We start from the raw sequence: 26,675 nt of genomic DNA on the forward strand, positions 1-26,675 counted from the left end.
TTCACTCAAAGGGTTGTGAATTCTTGGCATTCCAGAGAGTTGTGGATGCTCCATCACTGAACATATTTAAGGCAGAGATAGACAGATTTGTGGTCTCAGGAGATCCAGGATTACGGGAAATAGGACGGGAAATGGAGTTGAAGCCAAAGATCAGCTACGATTGTATTGAATGGCAGAGCAGGGTTGAGTACGGCCGACAGGCAGAGTATGGTCTACTCCCTCTCTTATTTCTTTTGTTCTTAGGATGTGTCCCCTTCTCTTTCATTCACACAGTTATACCTGGCAAACTCACCACAAAGCAGGGATTGAAATGAAGAGTTCTGTTCTGTGATACAAACTAACCATGGGAAGGGGGATAACATGATAATCCCTACACCGTTCTTGGGGTTATTCCACCGTTATCAAATTCATGGAGTAAACCAGGTAGGCTTATACTGTGCCGCACCAAAATTAGATGGCTAACATTAACATTTTGTGCATAAAATTCTTGCGCAGCATTTACCACTGCATGTTTTCATGAATAGGATGACTGGGTGCTCACACAGAGGGTAAATGTAGTGAATGTGTCACTTACGTGAATTCTTTGGTAGCCCTGGGCCAATGCTGACCTGCAAGGTTTTGCTGCTGGGTTTGAGCACTGCAACCTGTCCATTGCCTTGGATGAACTGTACTTGTCGAGAGCTTCCAGCGCTCCAAGGACCCCAGTTGTCCTTCCTTACTTTCATTTCAAGTCTGAGTAACAATGAAAACAGATGTCAAACTAAAAGAACACGCTTGCATTTATGTAGCGCCTTTCACGGCTTCCTAAGTGCTTTATGGCTAATTAAGTACTTTTTTGGAGTGTGCTCATTGTTGCAATGTAGGGAAATGTTGCAGTCAGTTTCCACACAGAAAGCTCCCACAAACAATGAAATAAATAACCAGATCATGTGATTTTAGGTGTTGACTGAGGGATAAAATCCTGGCAAAGATACTTGTTATACATATGAATAGTTTGGATTTAGAATGCAGTGTGGTGGATAAGGTTCAATAGTAGCTTTCAAAAGGAATTGGATGCATACTTGAAGAAGAAATGGAAGGGGAAGAGCAGGTGAAGACTTGATAGGGCAAATATCCACCTTCTGTGCTGCAGTATCAGATTGCACATTACAACACTTGGGAGATTTCATTTTTTGAGGTTGTCAGAAATCAGAGAATGGGGCGAACCAGAGCTGCACGTAAGCAAACTGAGGATAATCTCTTCAGGGTTAGGTGGACAGTTCCAAAGTGCACCAGTAACTAAGGCATTAAGGAAGTGGACATTGTCCTTGCTGGCCAGAAACCAGGGGGTATTCCCCTGCTCTTTTTCAAAATAGTGCCATGGGATGTTTCTATGTCCATCCATGTGGGCAGATGGGCCCTCAGTTTGTTGACTCCTACAAAAGAAGGCAACTCTGACAGTGTGGCACTCCCTCAGAACAGCACTGGCATGCCAGCTTGGATTCTGTACTCAAGTTACTGGAGTGAGGCTTGAACCCACAAACCTGACTCAGTGGGGAGTGTGTCTGACTGTGTGTGTATGACTGTGTGTGAATGACTGTATGTGTGTGTCTGTGAAAGTTTGTGTGTCTGTGTGTGCGCATGTATGTATGTGTGCATGTGTGTGACTGTGTGTGTGTGTGTGTGTGTGTGTGTGTGTGTGACTATGAGTGTGTGTGACTGTGTGAGAGAGTTGTGTGTGTTTAGAGCAATACACCAGACTATAAAAGGCACTCACGTGTTACTGAACCTCAGAGGTAGCTTCCTTTGCATTCTCTCTTCATAGCGCTTAGACAAGAGGCTGATGAATTCAGTCTTAAAGACAGACTCCAGGAGACTGTCATACTCCTGCTCATGTAGGATGAAGAAGTCATCTTGCAGTGTGCTGCATTAAGAAAAGAAGCTGGCCTGTTATTGTCAAAATTAAATACCTAACAATAAATATCACCAGTTTGATCCCATTTTCAATAATGTTAATTGAAGGCAAGAAAGTCGTCAATGATAGCAGAAGCAGTCTCCTTCGAATAGTGCCATGGGACCTAAACAGGTTGACTGGATTCATCCTTTGTCTCCCATTCAACAGAATCACCTCCAACAATGCAACACTTTGTGAGTTTGTGCATACACAGTCAGAAGTGAGAAACATTGCTTGCTCAGGGACACCGGCTTACCTCAACGAAATGGTTAGAATTCTCTCCAACTCAATCTTTCTCTTTAACACTTCTTTCACCTGACCTTTCATAGGACCATCCTTTACTTTTTCTCGTCCAATGAGGTACACAAACTTTGGGGTGAGCACAAGGTCACGCTTCACATTCTGAAAATAGAACACGTCATTTTAAGAATCTGTAATGGGAAAACTGGATAAAAGAAATAATATACTGAAAATATAGAGCAGGTTTCCAAGTATATGTTGTTTGATCCTTACTGAGTTGGAAAGAAACTATCAGATTAGGAGCAGAGGCAAAAAACTCTTTGAACATAATTCTCCCCATTGTGGAATGACCACCTGATCAATTAGTGTGTTGAATGATGGAGTTTTCTTTTACGTTCCTCTTGAACCTATCCAGACTACAAGGCCAAGGCTCCTGTAACAACACCTTCCAAACCCGTGACCTTTACCACCCAGAAGGACAAAGGCAAAAGATGTTTGGGAACATCGCCATCTGCAAATTCCCTTCCAAGCAACACACCATCCTGACTTAGAACAATATAGCCGTTTCTTTACAGTCGCTGGGTCAAAATCCTGGTACTCCCTTCCTAACGGCACCTACAACACACTGACTGCAGTGGTTCAAGGCCAGGCTCACCACCATCTTCTCAAGGGCAATCAGGGATGGGCAATAAATGCTGCCTTAACAATGATGCTCACACTCCATGAACGAATAAAAACAAGTTGCAGAGGTGCTAATGGCCCTTTGTGCCTCATCCAAACGTCATTTTCTGAGACTGGGCGGTGAATGCTGGTAGGCTAATCAACCACAAGGGCCACTGCAGCCATGCCAAACATCGCCCCTTCCCCAATATTTACACACGCAGGGCCAACAACTCTCCACCTTACCTAAATGTACTTTAGGTACAGTGTGCCTGAACTGCAGGCGGACAGCCAGGACATTGAAGAAGCAGTTGGCATGTTGATGTCACTCCCTTCTCTTTGCCACTGTGTTTCAATGCTGGCCCTTCCTCGAGGGGGAAGGACTTCACTCTCACCCCAGGGAAAACTCTTAGTAGCGCGTGTGAAACAGCCGAGACACAGCATCACAGTTCTCCAACCCTTTTCCTCTGCTTAGAACTTGGGGATAAAAGTTTTCTCCAGGCACAAAGCATAAGGAATCATCCCCATGTTCTTTGTAGCATCAGTCACCAGGGGGCGATCAGGAGGGAGGCTCTGCCTGATTTCCTCCCCTTCCCCAATAAACCCACAGTTGTTGAGGCCATTGTCATGTCCCTAGAACCATCCCAACTGATATCAGCAAATGCAGCAGAAATGAGGGTAAAACTTGTCTGGATCAACGGGAATCTTATTCTTACTTCATAAATCTTGTAGGTTTATTTTGTAATGATTGTGCAGCAAATCACTGTTAAAGGCTGATCAGTTTCCTACTGCTTATTGAATGACCATTGTTGAAAAAAAGTGGCAGTGTAAAAATTTAAAAAAAAAACTGGGAGGTGTAGTTTTTCTGATGGGTGACTGGTTCTTTCTAATGACCCGTGGTGACTGCTGGTTCAATGTCCAGTCTGTGCCACAACTGGCCTCTGCCATCCTGGCTTAAGGAGGGGATTGTTACCCAGGCTTCATGCTCCTGATCAACATCCAGTGACCCCATGTTAGAAGTGCACTTGTGGTCAGCAGACATAGGTGTGATGTAAGTTGAACTCTGAAGCCCACTTGGAGGAGCAGCCTAATGACATCCACTTTTACAGTTTACATGCAAATAATACCCACTTAGGCAAGGTACCAGTGATGCCTGGTGCCTGCAAGATTGTACTAAAGCAAAACGCCATTAGAGGAAAGACGACTAGTGGAGAAAAAAGGACAAGACTTCAATGATTAATACTGTGTGGTCAAACCATTCACGTACATTCTTTGGAGTAAGATTTCAATTACCAGCAACATTCAACAAATTACTGATCTGCTTCTTGTGATAAAACACATAAGAAGTCTAGCATCACACCAGTATCCCTCTGGTTCTCACGCAGAACTGTAATGCCTCTATATACTGCAGTGTCTGGACTGGACAGCAGGGGGTGCTTTAGTAAAGGTTACTCCATGAGTGCTGCTCCTTTGAGTACACCAAGCCTTCCCAAATAGCATGTCTTCATGGTGATCGTGAGGTATTAATAGAATAGTTATAAAACTTTTTCTACTTGTTGATTCTTATTCATGAGCAATTTACTGGATGCATCTATTCTAAATATTAGAGGCGATCCTCAATTATTCAGCATAAAGAAGACCAACTTGTCTGTGGTGGCAAATCAAGAACCATGGCAACCCTCTCTCCCGCAGTGTAGGTCACTATTGATAAAGGACCAACTTATAATTCGTAAGTCAGTTTATAACTCAACTGATGATTTAATAAATAAATAAATATAGATAGGATGGGGCTAGTTGAAATCAGACACACCTTAAACCTTCGGTCGTACTTATTGACAGTGTCTGCAAATTCAACCTTCTCCCTTTTTCCAATGAACTGCCGTAGCTCAGGTAGATCTTCCATTCCAATATAATCACCGACAAAGTTCCTGTTGATGCTGTTTCTCCGTCTCTCCTTTTTGTTGAGCAGCAGATCAGATGCTGAGCAGAGAAGAGTTAGATTAGAACCTCAGACCAATCCTTTGGAAATGTACTAATAATTTTAAAACCGCCTTTCTGTTCTCCAAAGTAATGGAGTGTTGCTAACTGAAGCAGCTTTATTTTTTGGCCTGTTTCCTATAACAATAACGTTTCTTCTCACGATGGTGTTGGTTCCCCAAATGGCCCACCTTGTGTGGGCTTCCACAGTGAGAGTCAAACGGCCACACAGTCAAAAGGGCAACAAAGAGCAGCGTGATTTAGTCCACACCTGAAGTACCCACTTGTACATATATAGCAGCAATTGCTGTATCACACTTGAGAATGGAAACCCTGGTCAATTTCCAAACCCAGCCTCACACTCTCGGGCACTGAGGCTAAGTGCAGTAATCCCACTGCTACCCCAGTTAAGATCACCCTGATAGAGGTCATTAAGATACTGAAAGGGTTCGACAGGGTAAACATAAGGAAGCTGTTTCCATTTTGGGCAAGTCCAGGGTTAGTTGCCATAAATCAATAATAACGTGCAGCTTTTTGTCTGTCTGCCCTTTTCTTGCTTGGTCAGTGGGTCAATTTGGTGGTCGGAACTTGGTGCATGTTCGGTGCAGGGAGAACTCGAGGGTGTGAAGTGCGTGTGGCTGCTGATGATGGACGGCAGTAGCAGCAGGGGTGGGAGGGTGGGGGTTGGTGAAGGTAAAAAGCAACAGAAAGTAAAGACAGCCCAACAACAATGTTACCCTGGTTGGAAGGTAAGTGGTGGTGGTGGTTGGGGTGGGGGGGGGTGGGGTGGGGAGGTGGTGAGGGCATCAGCGGAAGAAACAGCACAGGGCATATGGGACATGAGGTGAGGTGGGGTGGGGTGGTTTGCAAGGGAGGGGGACTGCATGGGAGGTATGGGAAGAAATGGTAATGATAGGAATGGGATGGGCATGACATGGGGAATTAAAAAGTATTGTTGCAATTCATCGATGTGTGCTCTGCCCACCACAGGGCCCTTGGCTCTGTTAATGCATCATCCTGAGCTATTTCCATGAGGTTTTTTCCCGTGGTGGCTTGTAATTGTGTTCCTCTCTCAGGGACAAGGCAAGGAGGCAGGTCCCAAGTCTACCTCAGCTGGAACACATGTTGTTGCCGTTAATTCTGAACCACACACTAGCCATCTAACCAGCTGAGCTAACCGGCCCGTGTTGCAATAAAGCTACTAATTTCACCATAGTTGTTTTGCATGTCTCTGTTGGTAAAAGATAATCATGGATGACTCCAGTGGGGAATTCAGGAGAAGCATTTCAATTCTGAGACTGGATAGAACGGAAAACTCAGCACCACAAGGAGTTGTTGAGGTGACTGGCGTTGATGCATTTAAGCAGAAGGACAAGAGGGGAAAAGGAATTGAAGGAAGGGGTTAGATGAAGGAAGGTGGGAGGAGGCTCGTGTGGAACATAAACATTGACGCAGACCGGTGGGGGTGAAGGTACTGCTCATAATGTAATAATGTGTCACATAGCAGGAATAGAGCTTGGGACTATTCAGCTCCTGTATGGTTCAACAACTCACTACTTAAACCCACTGAGCCAATATGGTAGGCCAGTTACTGAGTAACCTAGACTGGTCCAAAGAGACAAGGTCAAGATTCTCTACCTTCCTCTCTCATTTTTACATATTTCTTCTTTGCAGCATATTTCCTCCATGCCTTCTGAATCGCTCGAGCATATGCATCATATTTTCTTTCCCTCATCTCCTCCAGCAGAAACAGCTGTGGGGTGGGGAAAAAAAAGAGTTGAAAGCTTAATTGATATGCTAAAAATGAATTCTTCACTTTATCCACAAAGGATTTGCAATGGGTGAGGCTGTGATAAAAATCAGAGGGGAAGAAACGGACTTTGGTGATGATTGGAGGAGATTTTGTGGCACCTCCGACGCCTTCTCTCTCAGCACATTCTCGATCTGACCTGCTGGCAACTCTCAGGCTTTGAACGTGACCTCACAGAATTGTCATTGCACAGGAGGAGGCCATTCGGCCCATTGCATCTGCAGTGGCTCGCCGAATGGGCATTTCACCTTGTGCCATTCTCCTGCCTTCTCCCAACAGCCCTGAACATTGTTTATTTTCAAATAATCATTGAATTCCTTCTTGAATGCCTCGATTGAACCTGCCTCCACCACTCTCAGGCAGTGCATTCCAAACCCGAACCATTCACTGTGTGGAAAAGATTTTTCTCATATCACTTTTGCTTCTTTTTGCCAATTACCTTAAATCTGTGCCCTCTGGTTCTTGATCCTTCTGCCAAAGGGAACAGTTTTTCCCTATCTACTCCACCCAGGCCCCTCATGATTTTGAACACCTCTATCAATCTCCTCTCAGCGTTTAATTCTCCAAGGAAAAGAGTCCCTAGGCTCGGAAGTCCGACCAGTGCCAAGCCCAGGACGGAGTGACATCACACTTCCTTCCAAGGTGACATCCCAGTGCTTTAAGCACAATGAGCTCTCTTGGCAAAGTTTGGCAGGAAGTGCTCATGACAAGATGTTATATAACGTGGAAACGCAACAGGCCCCTTGCTGAGTGTCTGTAGGTAAAAGGGGCTGGCATGAAGATATGCAGAGATAAAAACAAAAAGCTGCGGATGCTGGAAATCCAAAACAGAAACAGAAATACCTGGAAAAACTCAGCAAATCTGGCAGCATCGGCGAAGAAGAGAACAGGAGGAATCAAAACGTCAACTGTGCTCTTCTCCGCCGATGCTGCCAGACCTGCTGAGTTTTTCCAGGTATTTCTGTTTCTGTTTCTGATGAAGATATGCAAATCTGTCTATTGGTATTGGCTGTTGAAGTAGTCTGACTTCATTAGGAAAGCTTCCATTAAGTAGCTGCTGATCTTGATTCAGATATTAAAAAAGATTTCTCCCAACATGAAGGTGCAAGGACAAAGGGGTAAAAATAACCCCCCCACCCCCCTCACACTCCCGAGATCTCTTCTTGAGATTTTCTTGAGGGCTACTTATTGATTTTTGGGGTGCTATTTTTGACTTTCAGGGGTTCCTCTTTCATTCTCTCTAACTCCTTTATTAGGTGATACAGTCACGGAGTAACATTACCTTCTGTATTTGTGTTGACATATGGGGTATTTGGATTCACACACAAGCAGAATTAGAAGAATTTATCAACATCCTCAATAATCATAACCCCTCCATTAAACTTAGGGCCACAACACACAAGGAAAGTTATAATTTCCCAGACAATAATTTCCTAGACATTACAACATTCAAATTGGCATAATGAGAACAGGCATAAGTTAGCGACAAAGTTTTTTTTTTTAAGAACAGCTGGAGCACAATTCCACAAATATTTTTGGATACCTGGGCCTCATGATCATTTTCTGTGTGTAAACCAGACAGCAAGCGTCAGCGTCTTACACAGCCGTGATAGAGTGTTGCATCACAGCTGGTCAGATCTCTACCTCACCCGGGGTGCGGGGGGGGGCGGGGTGTGGTGGTGGTGGTTGTTTAACAATCAGGAGCGTTACACCCAGATGGTATTTTCCCTTTCTAGGCCTGGGGAGCTGAAGCTTGTCATCATATTCTGTTACCCTGGCTCAAATCAGCATAGACTTGGAATCACTCCTGGAATTCTCCAAGTGTACTGGGCTCAGTAGCACACAGAGCAGGGCTTTGACCCACGAGAGCTACCGGAGGAGTGGGTGCTGCCTCTAAAACCCGAGGCTCAAATCAACAGAGACTAAGAATGCTCTGGTTTTCTCTTTGAAATACGGAGGTATTGAAAGCCTCAAAACAAGAAACACAAAGCTTCAAACGAGACATTCATTTCATAAAATAAAACATGACACAGGAGGTTGAGAGTTGACAAAGTGCGTTTGAGTAATGGATCATGCCCTGGGAAAACCATTTTAAACAGCAGTTAGTCCAGACAGTTCTGGTCCAATGCCCAGGCTGATTTAGCCACAAAATTCGCCCAGAGCTTTCAGTGCTGATGTATGCTGGCATTTCTCAGAATCCTGTCATTTCCTCCGTGAACTTGTGACCAGTTTCACTTGTTGTTTCAAAAAGGCCAAACATCCTGTCCGATTTTTTTTGTACTCCTTTGAAAAAGCAGAAATCACAGAACTTCTGTCGTGACTTAACTGGTGAATGAAATGTGTAACATTGAGACAAATCATCAATAAAGCTTCATTATTCTGGGAACTTAAACCGGCAGGTTGGCAGTTGACAAGTCTGGAGTAATATTAGATCAGGATACGTCATTTCTTCTGGGGAGAGGGGCCATTTTTAACTGAAGAGCCCTTGTAAAGAAAATTGCCTAAAGTGAAAACTTTTGGGAACTGCATGAAGAAAACTCAATATTTCTAAACCAAATACTTGACAAATTGCCAACTGTCTCTGGTGAAATGCACAGCTTGCATTTACAATAAATAAAACACATTTATTCAAATTATGGATTAAAAGAAAAAATTCAAAATTAAAAAAAACGAAATGAATGATCACTTTTTAAAAACGTTTTTACGATAATTGTGTCAGTAAAGCCATCTTTAAAATAAACTTTAACTTAAGATGCGTAAAATTAGGACCTTTTTTTGGCCACTAATTCAATAAAAATCATAGGGGTTCGTTCGCTGGCCGGAGACCTGCATCACCCTCTTTGGGGAAGACGTGCTGAATTAACTGGCCAGTAGCAGGCCTTCCCCAGGATTTTGGGAGCTGCTGGCCAATCAGAAGCAGACAGCTCTCTGCTGCAGACAGCACATTTTTTATTCTTTCATGGGACGTTGGTGTTGCTGGCTGGGCCAGCATTTATTGCCCATCCCTAGTTGCCCTTGAGAAGGTGGTGATGAGCTGCCTTCTTGAACCGCTGCAGTCCATGTGGTGTAGGTACACCTACAGTGCTGTTAGGGAGGGATTCCCAAGATTTTGACCCAGCGACAGTGAAGGAACTGCGATATATTTCCAAGTCAGGTTGGTGAGCAGCTTGGTGTGGAACTTCCAGGTGGTGGTGTTCCCATGTATCTGCTGGCCTTGTCCTTCTAGATGGCAGTGGTCATGGGTTTGGAAGGTGCTATCTATGGAGGTTTGATGAGTTCCTGCAGCGCATCTTGTAGATGATCTACACACTGCTGCTACTGTGCAGTATGGTGGAGGGAGTGAATGTTTGTGGATGGGGTACAAATCAAGCGGGCTGCTTTGTCCTGGATGGCATCACGCTTCTTGAGTGTTGTTGGAGTTGAACTCATCCAGGCAAGTGGAAAGTATTCTCTCACACTCCTGACTTGTGCCTTGTAGATGGTGGACAGGCTTTAGGGAGTCAGGAAATGAGTTACTCACTGCAGGATTCCTAGTCTCTGGCCTGCTCTTGTAGCCACAGTGTTTGTATAGCTGGTCCAGTTCAGCTTATGGTGAATGGTAACCCCCAGGATGTTGATAGTGGGGGATTCAGTGATGGTAATGCCATTGAATGTCAAGGGGCGATGGTTAGATTCTCTCTTGTTGGAGATGGTCATTGCCTGGCACTTGTGTTAGGAAATAGAGATAGTTTAAATAAGTTATATGTGTATTTGGGTGTATTAAGAATAATGTATATCTTTAATGTTTAAGTTTGATTTGTATTTCTGTATTTGTGTGTAAAGAAAAGGAGTTGAGTTTTAGTTTTACTTTAAAAGGTGCCTGCATCTGAATAAAGATTTTATAACTCTTGTACAGAAGATAAAACAAACAAGAGTAGAAAAAAAACTGTGCTGTTGCCTAGCAACAAGGGTCCAGAGAGGGAGGCCATACACACGCACGCACGCACACGGCCACGCGTGCAAACATGGCCACACGCATGTGCACCATGCACACATGGCCACAGACACGCACACGCACAAGTTTGAGTTCAGTTGAAGCAGGATTCCAGAGAGGCTGGGCAGCAGAGGGACAGATAGCAAGTCCCAAATTAAAGTTGAAGCCAGCTGCCAAGATCTATCAAACCGGGTTCCACCTTGAGCTTGTCCAGTAGTAACATTAGTTGGGATCATAACACTTGTGTGGTGCAGATATTACTTGCTACTTGTCAGCCCAAGCCTGGATATTGTCCAGGTCTTGCTGCATTTGGACATGGACTGCTTCAGTATCTGAGGAGTTGCGAATGGTGCTGAACATTGTGCAATAATCAGTGAACATCCCCACTTCTGACCTTATGATAGAAGGAAGGTCATTCATGAAGCAGCTGAAGGTGGTTGGGCCTAGGACATTACCCTGAGGAACTCCTGCAGTGATGTCCTGGAACTAAGATGATTGACCTGCAACAACCACAACCATCTTCCTTTGTGCTAGGTAGACTCCAACCAGTGGAGAGTTTTCTCCTAATTCCCACTGACTCCAGTTTTGCTTGGGCTACTTGATGCCACACTCGATCAAATGCTGCCTTGATGTCAAGTGCTGTCACTCTCACCTCACCTTTGGAGTTCAGCTCGTTTGTCCATGTCTGAACCAAGGCTGTAATTAGGTCAGGAGCTGAGTGGCCCTGGCAGAACCCAAACTGAGCGTCAGAGATCAGGTTATTATTGAACAAGTTATTGATTGTACTGTTGATGTCCCCTTCCATCACTTTACTGATGATCGAGAGTAGACTGATGGGGCAGCAATTGGCTGGGTTGGATTTGTCCTACTTTGTGTACAGGACATACCTGGGCAATTTTCCACATTGCTAGTTAGATACCAGTGTTTTAGCTGTACTGGAACAGCTTGGCCACCGGCTACAGTTTACCAGAATGTTGTCACGACCCATAATCTTTGCAGTATCCAGTGCCTTCTGCCATTTCTTGATATCACGTGGAGTGAATTGAATGGGCTGATCACTAGCATCTGTGGTGCTGGGGACCTCAGGAGGAGGCCGAGATGAATCATCCACTCTGCACTGCTGGCTGAAGATTGTTGTGTATGCTTCAGCCTTATCTTTCGTGCTGATGTGCTGGGCTCCCTCATCACTGAGAATTGAGATACTTGTAGAGCCTCCTCCTCCAGCGTTTAATTGTCCACCAACATTCATGACTGGATGTGGCAGGACTGCAGAGCTTAGATCTGATGCATTGGTTGTGGAATCACTTAGCTCTGACTATTGCTTGCTGTTAATGGCTGTTTAGTACACAAGTAGTCCTGTGCTGTAGTTTCACCAGGTTGATACCTCATTTTTAAGTACGCCTAGTGCTGCTCCTGACACGCCTTCCTGCACTCTTCATTGAACCATTGGCTTGGTGGTAATGATAGACTGGGGGATGTGCCAGATCATGGGGTTGCAGATTGTGGTTGAGTACAATTCTGCTGCTGCTGCTGATGGCCCACAGCACGTCATGGTTGCCTAATATTGAGTTGCTAGATTTGTTCAAAATCTATCCCATTTAGCACAGAGGTATTGCTACAAAATACGATGGAGGGTATCCTCAATGTGAAGATTGAACTTCGTCTCCACAAGGACTGTGCAGTGGTCACTCCTACCGATACTGTCACGGACAGATACATCTGCAGCAGGCAGGTTGGTGAGGATGAGGTCAAGTATGTTTTTCCCTCTTGTTGGTTCTCTCACCGCCTGCTGCAGAACCAGTCAAGAAGCTATGTCCAGCTCATTCAGTAGTGGCGCTACCAAGCCACTCTTGGTGATGGACATTGAAGTCCCCCACCCAGGGTACATTCTGCACCATTGCCACCCTCAGTGCTTCCTCCAGGTGGTGTTCAACATGGAGGAGCATTGATTCACCAGCTGAGGGGGGAACAGTACATGATAATCAGCAGGAGGTTTATATGAATATGACTATGTCAGGCTGTTGCTTGACTAGTCTAGTCTATGAGACAGATCTCCCAATTTTGGCAATAGCCCCCACATATTAGTAAGGAGGACTTTGCAGGGTCGACAGGGCTGTGACTACTGTTGTTGTTTCCGGTGCCTAGCTTGATGCCGGGCAGGTCGTTCAGTTTCATTCCTTTTTACTGACTTTGTAGCAGTTTGATACAACTGAGTGGCTTGCTAGGCCATTTCAGAGGGCAGTCAAGAGTCACCCACATTGCTGTGGGTTTGGAGTCACATGTAGGCCAGACCAGGTAAGGACAGCAGATTTCCTTCCTTCAAGGAAGGACATTAGTGAACCAGATGGTTTTTTTTTTTGCGATAATCAACAATAGTTTCATGGTCATCATTAGACTTTTAATTCCAGATTTGTTTTTATATTGAATTCAAATTCCACCAATGGGATTCGAACCTGGATCCCCAGAGCATTACCCTGGGTCTCTGGATTACAAGTCCAGTGACAATAGCACCATGCTACTACACCACTGCCTGCACCACCAGGAGAACGGTGGCAACAGCCTGGTATGGCACCCAGGGAGAAGGTGAAGATCGCCGGATGAGGTCACGGGGAAGGGGTTCATCAGCAAGGGCAGGGGGCTGTCTCTCAATGTGCACCCCACCCCACTTTCCAATGCTGGATCCCACAATTAGGCACTGAGTACCTTTGAATGAGAAACCCCGTTAGGGTTTGCTTTTTGGACTTCCTGCTTGCCGACTGTCATGCTCATTGCTGACTGAATACCAGCGGCAGTGGGATGAGGCTCTTAAGTGGGTATTAAGTGTCCACGCGCCTCCCTGCCCCAGACTTAATTGGGGCAGATATGTAAAGGTGGTGGGGTTCCCACCACACATCATCCTGCTTGATTAAACTGCACCCCACCCCTACCCAGCTTCCAGACTTGCCTTGAGGGAGATGAAGGCATTATCTATAACCATGGTGTAGCTATGCTACTCGAACAGGTTTATTTAGAGCACAATGACACATTTTGTTAAAATAATCATTTGAAACTGTGAAACATAATGATTAGCTTTTTATCTGCACAATAAAAAACATGGCTCTTATGTTACTTGACTTGGATTTTTTTTAGGGTCTTTTCCTGTTAATGCGATCCAACTGGAAAATGTTGGGAGCTGCAGTGGTGATGATAAAGAATCACACAGGCTCCTGAGTCACAGGTTGCAGATCCTGGTCTAGCAGAAATGTGGAACCCAATCTCAGCAGAACTGTTTAAGGTGGAGTCTTTTAGCTCCATTTAAAAACAGAAGCAGAATAAGAGTGTGCTTGCACACTGTCCTTCATATTGCAGAAATGTGGACACCAACAATGGTTTGCAAAGAGGGTCAAGGTCAAATCGAATTAACCTGCAGACCCAAAGGTTGAACTCCCAAGCAGCAGGTGGTTTGAGACCTGAACTGCAGACGCTTGTTTGAATTGAACCCTTGGCCAAACAGGTCTCAAAGGGTAAAGCTGAATTCAATCATTGGGTACTATCACCAGGAGTGTCCATTTTTAATTCCCCCAACATTAACCTGATTTGTATGTATCTGCGATGATGTCCATCACTAAATCAATCCTACTGAAAAAAAGATCAGCTTTTTAAGAGATGCCAGTATGATCGCCCTCCAAATCTGAAGCAAACTCAGGAGCAATTCCCTCTCTCTGAGCGTGAACGGATCATTGATATCAAGCTGGCAATGATATAAGTGGCTGCAGGTATGGAACGTTCAAATACTTCTTGGGATACAATGGTTCTGGTACTGCTGAGGCCAGAAAGCTGGAAGAAGGAGGCACATACTTTATCTGGCATATATACAGTCCTAGCAAGCAGCACTTGCTTAGCATTAACCTGCTCACTGATGCCCAGTTTGGGTTCCGCCAGGGCCACTCAGCTCCTGGCCTCATTACAGCCTTGGTTCAAACATGGACAAAAGAACTGAAATCCCGAGGTGAGGCGAGAGTGCCCTTGACATCAAGGCAGCATTTGACCGGGTGTGGCATCAAAGACCCCTAGAAAAACTGGAGTCAATGGGAATCGGGAGAAAACTCTCCACGGGTTGGAGTCATACCTAGCACAAAGGAAGATGATTGTGGTTGTTGGAGGTCAGTCACCTCAGCTCCGGGACATCACTGCAGGAGTTCCTCGGGGTAGTGTCCTCGGCCCAACCATCTTCAGCTGCTTCATCAATGACCTTCCTTCCATCATAAGGTCAGAAATGGGGATGTTCGCTGATGATTGCACAATGTTCAGCACCATTCGCAACTCCTCAGATACTGAAGCAGCCCATGTCCAAATGCAGCAATATTAATGCTTGAGCTGACAAGTGGCAAGTAACATTCATGCCACAAAAGTGCCAGACAATGACCATCTTCAACAAGAAAGGATCTAACCATTGACCCTTTGACATTAAATGGCATTACCATTGCTTTTACCCCCCCACCCCCCCCCACCCCCCCACCACCACCACCACCACCACCAACCCCACTATCAACATCCTGGGGATTACCATTCACCAGAAACTGAACTGGACTAGCCATATAAATACTGGGGCTATAAGAGCCAGACAAAGGCTAGGAATCCTGTGACGAGTAACTCACCTCCTGACTCCCCAAAGCCTGTCCACCATCTACAAGGCACAAGTCAGGAACGTGATGGAATACTCCCCACTTGCCTGGATAAGTGCAGCTCCCATAACACTCAAGAAGCTTGACACCATCCAGGATAAAGCAGCTCAGTTGATTGACACCCTTTCCACAAGCATTCACTCCCTCCACCACTGATGCACAGTAGCAGTGTGTACCATCTGCAAGATGCACTGCAGGAATTCACCAAGGCTCCTTAGACAGCACCCTCCAAACCCACGGCCACTGCTATCTAGAAGGATAAGGGCAGCAGATGGATGGGAACACCACCACTTAGAAGTTCACCTCCAAGCCACTCACTATCCTGACTTGGAAATATATCACCATTCCTTCACTGTCACTGGGTTAATATCCTGGAACTCCCTCCCTAACAGCACTGTGCGTGTACGTACACCACATGGACTGCAGCGGTTCAAGAGGGCAGCTCACCACCACCTTCTCAAGGCCAACTAGGGATGGGCAATAAATGCTGGCCCAGCCAGTGAAGCCCACATCCTGTGAATGAATAAAAAGTATATAGTCAGATAGGACTAAATTAAATAAATGTGGGAATGGATGGATACTCTGAAGTTTCAGGGGATTATTTTTGAGGATCAGGGAGCATTTCTTCAATTTTCTCGGAAGGAAAGTGACTGGCAGAGTTCTTGATTGAGTGCATTGCCAGTAGAATCACACATGCCCCATGAAATAGCACAAAAATGCAAGAAAGCCCTCCAAAAATCACTGAACAACTTGTTAAAAAGTATCCACACATTCACACACCATCAGTATAGCCAGAAACTGCTGACAACTAACTGACTGAGGTCAGCTCAGTATGCAACCTTTCAAATTGAGACACAGAGTAGAGGGCTTAGAGGATCAGCTTCTTTATAGAATGGCTCTTGCGACACTCTTCTTCTGGATCCTGAGGGGGCGTGATGCCAGCGAGATCAGTGGTAGATCACTGGGGAACTGCAGGAGCTTTGGCAGCAGCAGTCAGGTTTTGGCTGCCTTTTGGCCAAATTCGACAATCCTCGGGTTTGAGTCTGGAGCCAAGAACAACTTCACTCCAAGCTGAAGTAGCAGCTGCAGTGCTCCAATTTGCCCACCTCAGATACTCTGGAGGACAAAATCCACCCACATCCCAGACAAAAGTAAAAAAAAAAACGTTAGTCACCATCAGAGCAGAGTTTTATCTTTCCTGAACAGAGAAAACTAAAAAGGCAGCTTTGTAGGAGTTTGTGTGAATAACCTTACGCCAATTTGGTGCTTCTCTTTCAGAGTGCTTTCCACAAATCCCACTCTCATTCCATGCAAGAGTTCTGACACAGTCATTTATTCCGGTTAAGAGGACAAACAAATAGAAAATAAGGAAGTAATAGTCCAATTTACTGGGTGCCACACTGAAGGAGAAAAGCCAGCCCCCAATGAAATATCAACACTGTAAGGACCACATGCCTAAACTGAGAGAGAATAAATTTAAGGAACAACACTTGTTTGGTTGGAACAAAGCAGAAACTAATTTGAAAGATTTATTGACTTGCAACAAAACCACAATCATAACATGGGTGGAGCTGATCTTTCAGATGAATTCCTCCTGCACAGCAACCACGGCTGGAATCTTGTTTTGGTGTTGGGAGTCTTGCCTGCCAGTTGGAGAGCCGGTGACAGACCTGCAGTGCCTCTTCTCAGGAAGGCCAGCCGAACCACACGCCAGTCAGACAGTGGTGAGGCCAACCATGAGCCTTCCTCTGGAATCAAGGCCCCGGTGGCAGAAATTCCTGCTCCTGCGCTCAGCAGAGCCACCAAGGAGGCTGTGGCTGCTGCCGGAAGGACACCCCGCTTCCCCCCGGAGTCCCAGGGTAGCAGAGGACCCAGGCTTCAGGTCAGTAATGTTGGGGAGGGCGTTTCACGATGTGGGGGAGTCATGGGCAGAGGGATCGGAAGCCAGGGCAGGGGGTGACTTCCAGTGCCCAACCCCACCCCTGCCTTCCTGATGTCCAGTCTCCTGATGAGGTACCGACTGCCTTTGATTCAGTGAACTGCACCCCCCACCCCCTCCAACCCCCCCTCCTGCCCTCCCCCTGCCCATGCCACACCCCAAATCCCACCCCCCCCCCACCCGCCCCATCCCCACACACACACAAGGTGCCAAGTGACGCACACAGGTTCATCTGTCATGAACACCACACGGCAACAGGCCCACCAGCAGCTGGGTTACTCCCAGCGACAGTGGGATGAGGCCCTTAAGTGATCCTTAATTGGCCACGTAAGTGCCTCAATTGGCAATGGGGCGGGAAGGTCGACCATGGGCCTTCCTGCCCGGAACTTAATTCATGTGGAGCTGGGAAGGTGGCGGGTTTCAGCTATGCCACCACTCTGCTTAAGTAAATGCCCTTCCCTCCTCCAACCGCGCCACCAGAGAGAGCAGAAGAATCTGACCCGAGATAGCAGGTAGGTATCAGGTAGAGTACAACAAGCTCACGTACAGACTCAGGGGCTTTGATGAAGATTTTGGTTTTCCCCAGCTGGTGCTGTTCCGGGTCCATGTTCACCGATCTGAGGAGGTGGAGAACTCCTTGCTTCACATCCCCTCTCCACGAGGGCCACGTCTCCTTCGTCAAAATGGCATACCTGCAATGAGAAAGGTGGCGTTGGCAGAGAGATTCCTCAGAGAAATGGAATGAATTTTTTTTTAAAAAGTGAGTGCTTTATACCATTCCCAACTTTAATTTAATTTTGCTCAACCCTGTAAATAAACAATTCTTGTTAAGTTAAATAAATAGCAACAGATGTTTTATACCATGTCCAATCAATGCATCAATAGTTTGAAAACTCAGCAAACTATAAAAAGTTTCTTGCTTGGTAAATGTTGGAAATGTTTATTTATAAAAATACACCATTAATCCCAGTATAACAGCTAAGTATAAATAGCAAATAGTCCATTGACCCTCTATGCAAATAGAGAGCCCACACACATGGCATCACTAACAATAAGTTCACCATGGCCAATTTTCAATGTGGGTTTTGAATCATTCATAGCTCATTTTAGGACCCAATGATCAGGTTCTAAAGAATATGATAGCAGTGATTTGGTGTAGTTTAAAATATTTCATACAAGGGCCCTCCAGCCAAAGAATACCTCACTTTAATAACATCTCAGCTATAGATTCCAGTCAAGATTCCAATGAGAAATAGTATGACTACTCAGACTGACATCGGTACACATAGCAAATTTACAACCCTTTCCTTCCTCTCCACCTCCTCGCAAGCCAATGTCTCGTTGTCCTACATTCCTCCCCAGTTAGAGAGCGGTTCTTCCCCCTCCAGCCTTTTATGCCAAGGCCTGGGTTCTCTTCATTCACTCCTATCATGCCTAAAGCTACCTACCCTATATATTCCCTTCAAGCCAAAGGCTGGTTCTTCTCCATGCCTTGCCCTTACACCAAGAACTGGCTTTTCTCTCTCCAGAAACTTAAAACTTCACACATTACCCTGGTTACACAGTTCATGATGGCCTTTCAGAATGTAATTGACTAGATATTGCTCCATGATTATCTGTATCCAAGTACAAAGTCATTTTAATTTTGGCCAGGGGATAAATGCAAATTTCCTATCCATATGCAAGACTGATCCTACTCATAGAGAGAGAAAGAGAGAGAGAGAGATGTAACATTTATGAAGGGATACATTTTTGGGGAAAGTAGAAGAGGGGCAAAATGACATAAATAGATGCAGGAAACGAAGGACTCTTGGAGGGTGCATGTACGCAAAGCTTTGAAGTAGCTGGATAAGTTGAGAAGTTTGTTCAAAAAAGCATATGGTATCCTTGATTTTATTGATAGAGGAATAGAGTAGAAAAGCAATGAACATATGTTAAGCCAATCGTGAGCGTGCTAATAGCTACATCAACAACCAATTTAAGATAATCAGTCGGGCTTGTAACCTGGTTCATTTGCTAGACGCAACATGCATTCATGTGCAGGAACCCATTTCCTGCAGACAAAAGGAATATGTTCGAGACTTTCGCTATTTTTGATTTACCTGGGAGCTTGGGGAGATGAAAGTTTCCCGTTGCGTTCTCCCAGGCAATGCTTTGGGCAGAGTTAACTTACCAACCAATCAGCATCCTTTTCTCCTGCAGTATAAACTGTTGTAATCATTTGAAATTTGCCATTCTTGCATTTGTCCCGATGAGTGTAAGACGAAAAGCTTTGGCAACATGTCTCTCTTTTCAGCAATATTCAAGTTCTGTACTACCAAGCTAATTTTATGCTAAACCTTTATAAAAACACAGGTCAGGCCTCAAGATCTTGGAAGAGAGTGCAGAAGAGATTTACTAGAATGGTACCAGGGGTGAGGTATTTCAGTCACATGGGAATCTGAGGTTGTTCTCCTTCGAGCAGAGAAAGTTAAAGGGAATTTGCTAGAGGTGTTCAAAATTATGAATGGTTTTTAAAGAGTAAATAGGGAACAATTGTTTCCGATGGCAGAAGGGTTAGTAACCCAAGGGCACAGATTTAAGATGAGGAAGCATTTTTTTTTAAACACGATAAAATGTTGTGATTTGGAATGCACTGCATGGAAGTGTGGTGGAAGCAAATTCAATGGTAACATTCAAGAGAGAAATTAATGAATACTAGAAGAAGGGAAAAAATTTCAGGGCTGTCAGGAAAGAGCAGGGGAGTGGGATAAATTGGATAGCTCTGCTAAAGAGCCAGCACAGACCTGACGGGCTGAATGGAGGCTTCTTGTGCTGTATCATTATTATGTTATAGCTTTTATTGTTACAATTCGTCCAACAAAGAAAACAAAAAAATTGTAACCCATACATAGTTAATCTCAAAAACCTAATAAAACAAAAAATTCAACTGAACAACTATTCATTGAAAGATTGCGAGATAAAATCAAAGTATTCCATTCATAATGTGATTTGGTTGATTTACTCGGAACTTTTATGCTTGATTTGGTGGTCACAATCATTTGTACTGTATATTTTGTATCTGTTATGGATTCATGCTCTTTAACACAATTTTCTTGTTCAACAACATTTCTGAAATTTGCATCTTTTTGTTTTCTGCCCCTCCAGAATTCATGAACACATTGATTCCATTTATGGTATGACAGCAAAATACAAACGTAGAATCATGCTACACTCCGACACTCATTTTGGACAGAAAACTCAAGTCAAAGATTCAGTTGGCTAAAAGAAACAGATCAACTATACACAGGCCACAGATTCAACAGGCTAAAACAACTAATCAAATTTATTTGAAAAAAAGGGCTCAAAAAATACAGTGATGGAGATTTTAAATGGAGAACAAGGCAACAGGAATTTACAATATACACTGCATCAGTATCCTCACCTTCTGCAGTTCAAACAGTTTCTTAAAGTTAACGATGTTCTTAGAATTAAATTAAGTACTAAGCCCCTTCCCTCAACATCATGAGCAGATCATTAAAAGAAAAACTCGGGCAAAGTGAATGGCAACAGTCTTCACTTGCCCTTCGATATCAGAATGTTAACTTGAATCATAGCACAAGAAATACAAGAACCACATGCTGTGGAACTCTTCGTAAATCAGCAGGAACTAAACGAAAAGAGATTGTTTTGCTCAACTTACTTAAAAAAGAAATCAGTCACATTTTAAAAATACTATACACAAAAGCATATTGAAATAACAAACTATAGCTTTGGTTTAGTCAATAGCCAGTCAAAACAGGCAACCAGAGAAAAAATAAAATCAAAATTCCACTGTGACGGAATTAACAATAGTCCCTACTCTGGATTGAATGGCTGGGACCAATTTACAGACAGTTACTCAATTAGACCTGAAAAATACAGAGCCTAATATTTATGCCTTGCACTTTAACATGATTAGTCCAAATTACAAAAACAAATGCAACTTAATCTCCTTTGAAGATGATTAAACAGTCATCTTTCTAAACCTTAGTGGGCAAAAAATGTTGGGGTGATTTTGTTTTACATTAAACATTGGAGAATAAATTTCACAAAACATTATTTCTCTCAGGGACACACAAGATACACCACCAGAGGATTATCTGTGGGAGTGGACTCTGATGTCAGTGTCCATTTGCTAACTCAGAACTGCATCATTATCCTAAGTGCAATGAATTAAAATACATTAGGAACGCTGCATTACAAAGCCATGGCTATTTTAAAAACTAAGTGCCTTGGAGAAAAAATGGAAGCTGAGAAAGGGATCCAAGCAGACTTGGAGATTTTAAAAGGCAAAGTTCAAATTTCCACATAAAATGACATTACAATGTAGTTTTCCTGGATTGGGTGGATGGTAAAGTGCCTCATCTACCATTAGGATCTATCAGGAAACTGCCAGCAAAAGACCTTTTTGATTTGATTGAAATCAAAGCAACTCATTAGCAGCAGAGACCCTGGGGCATTTACCCCAGTATCTGCAAAACAAGATGATCAGGGCCCAATTTTAACTCACTCAAGACGCATTCACCTACACAGGCTTAAAATCGGGCCTTCAGATCCTCACTTACTTATTAAAAACAAGTTTATTCAAGGCAAAATGACCCAAATGTGGAAATCCTGAAGCAAGTCGCTAATAAAATTCAATAGTGTTGGTTTTCTGCCTCTCTCAGGTGATGTTCCTCAAGATCCCTGAATGTGTATAAAATACAGCAGACACAGGTGAGCTGCATGGAATAGCTGTGCAAGGATTTCACTAAATCCCTTTTGGCATATATTCACCAGTAAAAAAAAATACTCTGGTAAAAAAAAATGATTTTATTTATTGGAACTAGCTCCTGTCTATGGGCTGGGCTTTGCAACTTTAACATAGACAAGTGTCATATCAGCCAGACTTTACACAATGGGCCGAATATGGTTCTTCTGGTCATTCAGTTTAGAGTCATACAGACCAAGAAATTTCCAGGTCCAATGATCTGGGATTAATCAGCTCATGTCAAAAGGGACAACATTAGAGTTGGCCTCAGCAGTCTTGGGTCAGTGCCTCTTGTTAACTTAGCTTAGTTGGTAGAGCTTTTACCTCTGGGTCAAAGGGCTGTTGGCTCAATCCATGCTACAGACTTCAAAATATATATTCTATGAGTCTGGTGCAGTATTGAGAGGGTTCTGTGTTGTCAGAGGTGTCATCTTTCAGATAGTCAAATAAGGTCAATTCTACCAGCAGATGGATGCAAAAAGCATGTTTGAAGAGGAGGAAATGGTTCTTTGAGTGTTCTCCTGGTCAACATTCCTTCCTCAAACAACTCCAGCAAAAAGAGATTGTCTGACCATCCATGCATTTGCTATTTTTGGATCTGGCTGTTTGCCACATTTGCCACCATAACAACAGTGACTGCACTTCAGAAGTTATCCACTAATTTTAAAGCACTTTGGAACATCCTGAGGACATGAAAGCAAGTTCTTTCCTTTTCTACCACTGGAAAGTACACTTGCGTGACTATCAGGCAAAGGCACAATTGGGCTTAGCTGTCCTGGTTACCTATAGAGGAATCACTGGCTGGGATTTTCCGACCCCGCCACTGGTAGGTATTGTCGCGGGCTGGACAGGAAAATTTGGAGAGCCGTTGATTTTTAACGGCTCTCCAAATTTTCCCATCCTGCCTGTGATCCTGTCCGCCGGAGTCGGGGCCAGGAAATCCCACCCGCTTTTTCAACGCACAGGGAAGGGTGACCATTTGAGAGGGGTACTGCAGTGCAACCAACACTTGCAGAACTATTCCCTAGCAAGGGTTGGCGTTTTCCAGAGAAAAGGGAAAAAGGGGGACAATTTTAAGAAACACGGTTAAGCAGGTAAAGAACGGCGAGCAAAATTCGAATCCCATGCTAAGTCTCACCTTTGTAAGAATTTCTTAAAAACTCGTCTGTAAGCGTAGCCTGCTCGTCGAACCCTGATGTTTTCCTTTAAACCCAGATACTCCACTTGGTGCTTAACTCTAAGAAGAAAATGACAAAAATTAACTGGGACTAGAAAGAAGATACTTACATTTTGCTAAAGTAACATATATAAAATGTGGTTAACGCTAGCGGAATGAAATATTTTGCTGCCTATTTCAAAAATGTACTACTTTTATGATCATAAATCCAAGTTTATTACTCTCCTAAAAAAACTCCACAGGGCTATGGAATTGTACCGTGGAACACCAACTGGTGCCATCTTGATTCCATAGTAGCCATCTTGCTTGAGTCAAGCCCTTACTCCAGTGAACTGAGCACAAAATCTGAGGGACACTTTCTGCTACACTTTTGCAGATGCTGTCTTTCAGATGTGATATTAATTGAGGTCCTGTCTGCCTACTCAGGTGGACCCAATAAATCATATAATGGTATTTGGAGAAGAGCAGGGGAGGTGTCTTGAACAATATTTATCCTTCAACCACTTTAAAAAAAAAAGACTATTGGTGGAATTGTCCCAGATTTGCACAAAGTGCTGTAGCAGGCAGGAAAAAGGGCCTTTTACCCACCGGCTGCAATGGCGGCTTTTCACACCTTATCGTCCCATTCCCAGCGTGTCCTGCCTCATTCCTGGGAAACACGCCAGATGGCTTGCGCGCTGGCCTCTGATTCACACGAACAAGGAGGAGGCCATTCGGCCCCTTGAGTTTGCTCTACTATTTAATAAGATCACAGCTGATCTGAAAGTAACTTCAAATCTGCACCCCGCATACCCCAGATAACCTGTCACCCCCTTGCTTATCGAGAATCTATCCACCTCTGCCTTAAAAATATTCAAAGACTCAGTTTCCACCACCTTTTCGGGAAAAGAATTCCAAAGGTTCTCAACATTCAGTTAAAAAATTTCACCTCATCTCTGTTTTAAATGGTGACCCCTTACTTTTAAACAGTGACCCCTAGTTCTAGACTCTCCCACAACAGGAAACATTCTCTCCACATCCACCCTGTCAAGACCCCTCAGGATCTTATATGCTTCAATCAAGTCACCTCTTACACTTCTAAATTCCAGTGGATACAAGCCGAACCTGTCCAACCTTTCCTCATAAGACAACCCACCCATTCCAGGTATTAATCTGGTAAACATCCTCTGAACTGCTTCCAATGCATTTACATCCTTCCTTAGGTAAGGTGACCAATACTGTACACTGTATACTCCAGATGTGATCTCACTAGTGCTCTGTATAACTGAAGCATAATCCCCCTACTTTTGTATTCAATTCCCCTCCCAAGAAACGATAACATTCTATTAGCTTTCCTAACTACTTGTTGTACCTGCATACTAGCCTTTTGCGATTCATACACTAAGACACCCAGATTCCTCTGCAATCTCTCACCATTTAGATAACGTGTTTCTCTTTTATTCTTTCTGCCAAAAGGACAATTTCACATTTGCCCACATTATACTCCATTTGCCAGATCTTTGCCGACTCACTGAACTTATCTATATCTTTTAGTAGCCTCCTTATATCCTCTTCACAAATTACTTTCCTACCTATCTTTGTGTCATCAGCAAGTTTGGCAACCATCCCATCCATCCCTTCATCCAAGTCATTATATAAATTGTAAACATTTGAGATCCCAGCATTAATCCCTGTGGCACACCATAACTCGTTACATCTTGCCAACCTGAGAAAGACCCATTTATGCCTACTCACTGCTTCCTGTTAGCCAGCCAATCATTTAGCCATGCCAATTTGTTACCCTCTATACCATGAGCTTTTCTCCTGCCCCGCTATCATCAGGGCTTCAGTGATCTGGGTGCCATATTTAAATGGTGCCCTCGCACGGAGCTGGCACTCTCTAAGGCATCTGCAAAGCTGCTGCAAAGCCATGTCCCCAAATTTAGCAACGCTTCTCTCAGGCGCCTACTGGACACAATGGAGGCCCGCCATGAAGTCCTCTACCCCCGCTCTGGGCTAAAACCAGGAAGCAAGGTCACCAATCCAGCATGGGAGACAGTGGCAGCAGCGGTCAGTGCCAACGCCCTGCAAGAGGACCGCCACCCAATGCTGAAAGAGGATGAGTGATCTCCTCCGTTCCAGCAGGGTTAGTCACTCTTCTCATCACTCTCAACTCACACTCACAAACCTATCACACATCCACAGGGACCTCACTCACTGCCAGCACAAGGGACATCACCATTCACTCTCTCACACACACCTTTACCTGCCCTGTGAATCGTGTCCTCATCCTGTCCAGGGCACCACTCACCACCCACACATGCCAGGCATCCTACTCATCTGGCCTGGCAGGCGTCCTGCTTACACCCTCTCCATCTGTATTCATGCAGGACAAGCTGGCACACAACAAAAGGGAGAGGTCGCAGACCGGTGAAGGAGTGCCTGACATCAAGGTGGCCACAGGCTTTGAAAATAGAGTCATCCAGCTGGACAGCAAGGGTCTGGACCATTCCTGTGCTGACGGTGAGGTCAGCAGTGCTCAACCAAGTGAGGATCCAGCAGTGCAACATCCATCAGACAACCATGCTGAGTGTGAGTTTCCCTGTTCCACAGTCCCTTGCCATGCACTAATTATCTCTCTTTGGTTTCAGAGGAACACTGGGAAGCAGCCGAAGGGGTCCATGGGCCAGGTCCTCGACTCAAGCTCCGAAGACACCTTGGAAGAAGAAACTGATGACACCCTCATTGAAGCCCCATCACAGCGCTCACCCACACCCTCCACCAGCGCAGACACACACCTCGGTGGGGCCTAGTTCTAGAGTAGCTCGGGGTCACAATCTGGTGTGTATATCGCACTGTCTGATCGTCAGCAGACGGCAGCAGGGACTTCCCAGGTTTCTAGCACTTGGAGGACTGCTGGAGGCCAGAAATCTGCTAAGCCCGAGTTCAGGCGAGGAGCGTCTGGACTCGGTCATACCTCAGTTGCTGGAGCTGCAAAGGCAAGCTCAGGAATATCAGGAAGGGATGTCCGCTGCGCTCCTCAGATAGCAAGGCACGATGGAGGATCCATCTGCCTTTAGTCTGAGGTGATAGTGCCAGCATGCCAATGCAGTGAGGCCAACACTGGTAGGATGGCGGCTGTCATGGAGACCTTGGTCCAGGACATTAGTCCTGCACTGCTGCGCGGGCTGAACTCCATCGCCGATAAATGGCCTCCAACAAGTGTCAAATTGAGGAGGCTGCAGGCCAGCTCGATCTCACTCCAGCTTCCCCTTCTCCTTAAGGAGTCAGCCAGGGGCTCTCAGGTATCCATAGGGAGGAGGATCAGCAGGTGCACAGCCTGAGGCTACCCACCCAGGTGACTCCGGGAATGTCCGGCCCATCCAAATCCCTCCTTCCTGTGACCCCAGCAGCTCTAGCTCCACACGCCGAGGAGGGTGCCACTGCCACACAGCAGGACCCCGAAAGCAGGCTGGGGACCTCCAGTCTTGGCCCTCAAGAGGAAGCTCGCCAATTCATCACAGATAGGGCACAGCAGTCAGCAGGCTGCCT

At 44.8% G+C, this 26,675-nt stretch overlaps 1 protein-coding gene across 2 annotated transcripts in view; it reads right to left on the minus strand.

The window, feature by feature from the left end:
- Nucleotides 1–26,675, minus strand: part of myo1ea (myosin IEa) — a 154,144-nt gene that overhangs the window by 11,808 nt on the left and 115,661 nt on the right. For both annotated transcript variants that reach the window (XM_041174806.1, XM_041174805.1), the window contains exons 18-24: nt 23,106–23,204; nt 17,744–17,888; nt 6,449–6,563; nt 4,644–4,813; nt 2,190–2,335; nt 1,757–1,903; nt 575–732 (exon numbers count right to left, since the gene is read on the minus strand). In XM_041174806.1, coding sequence (XP_041030740.1) covers nt 575–732; nt 1,757–1,903; nt 2,190–2,335; nt 4,644–4,813; nt 6,449–6,563; nt 17,744–17,888; nt 23,106–23,204 — 980 coding nt within the window. The remainder of the gene's footprint in view (nt 1–574; nt 733–1,756; nt 1,904–2,189; nt 2,336–4,643; nt 4,814–6,448; nt 6,564–17,743; nt 17,889–23,105; nt 23,205–26,675) is intronic.

This window comes from Carcharodon carcharias, chromosome 26 (genome assembly GCF_017639515.1).
Source record: "Carcharodon carcharias isolate sCarCar2 chromosome 26, sCarCar2.pri, whole genome shotgun sequence".
NCBI classification, from domain to species: Eukaryota; Metazoa; Chordata; class Chondrichthyes; order Lamniformes; family Lamnidae; genus Carcharodon; species Carcharodon carcharias.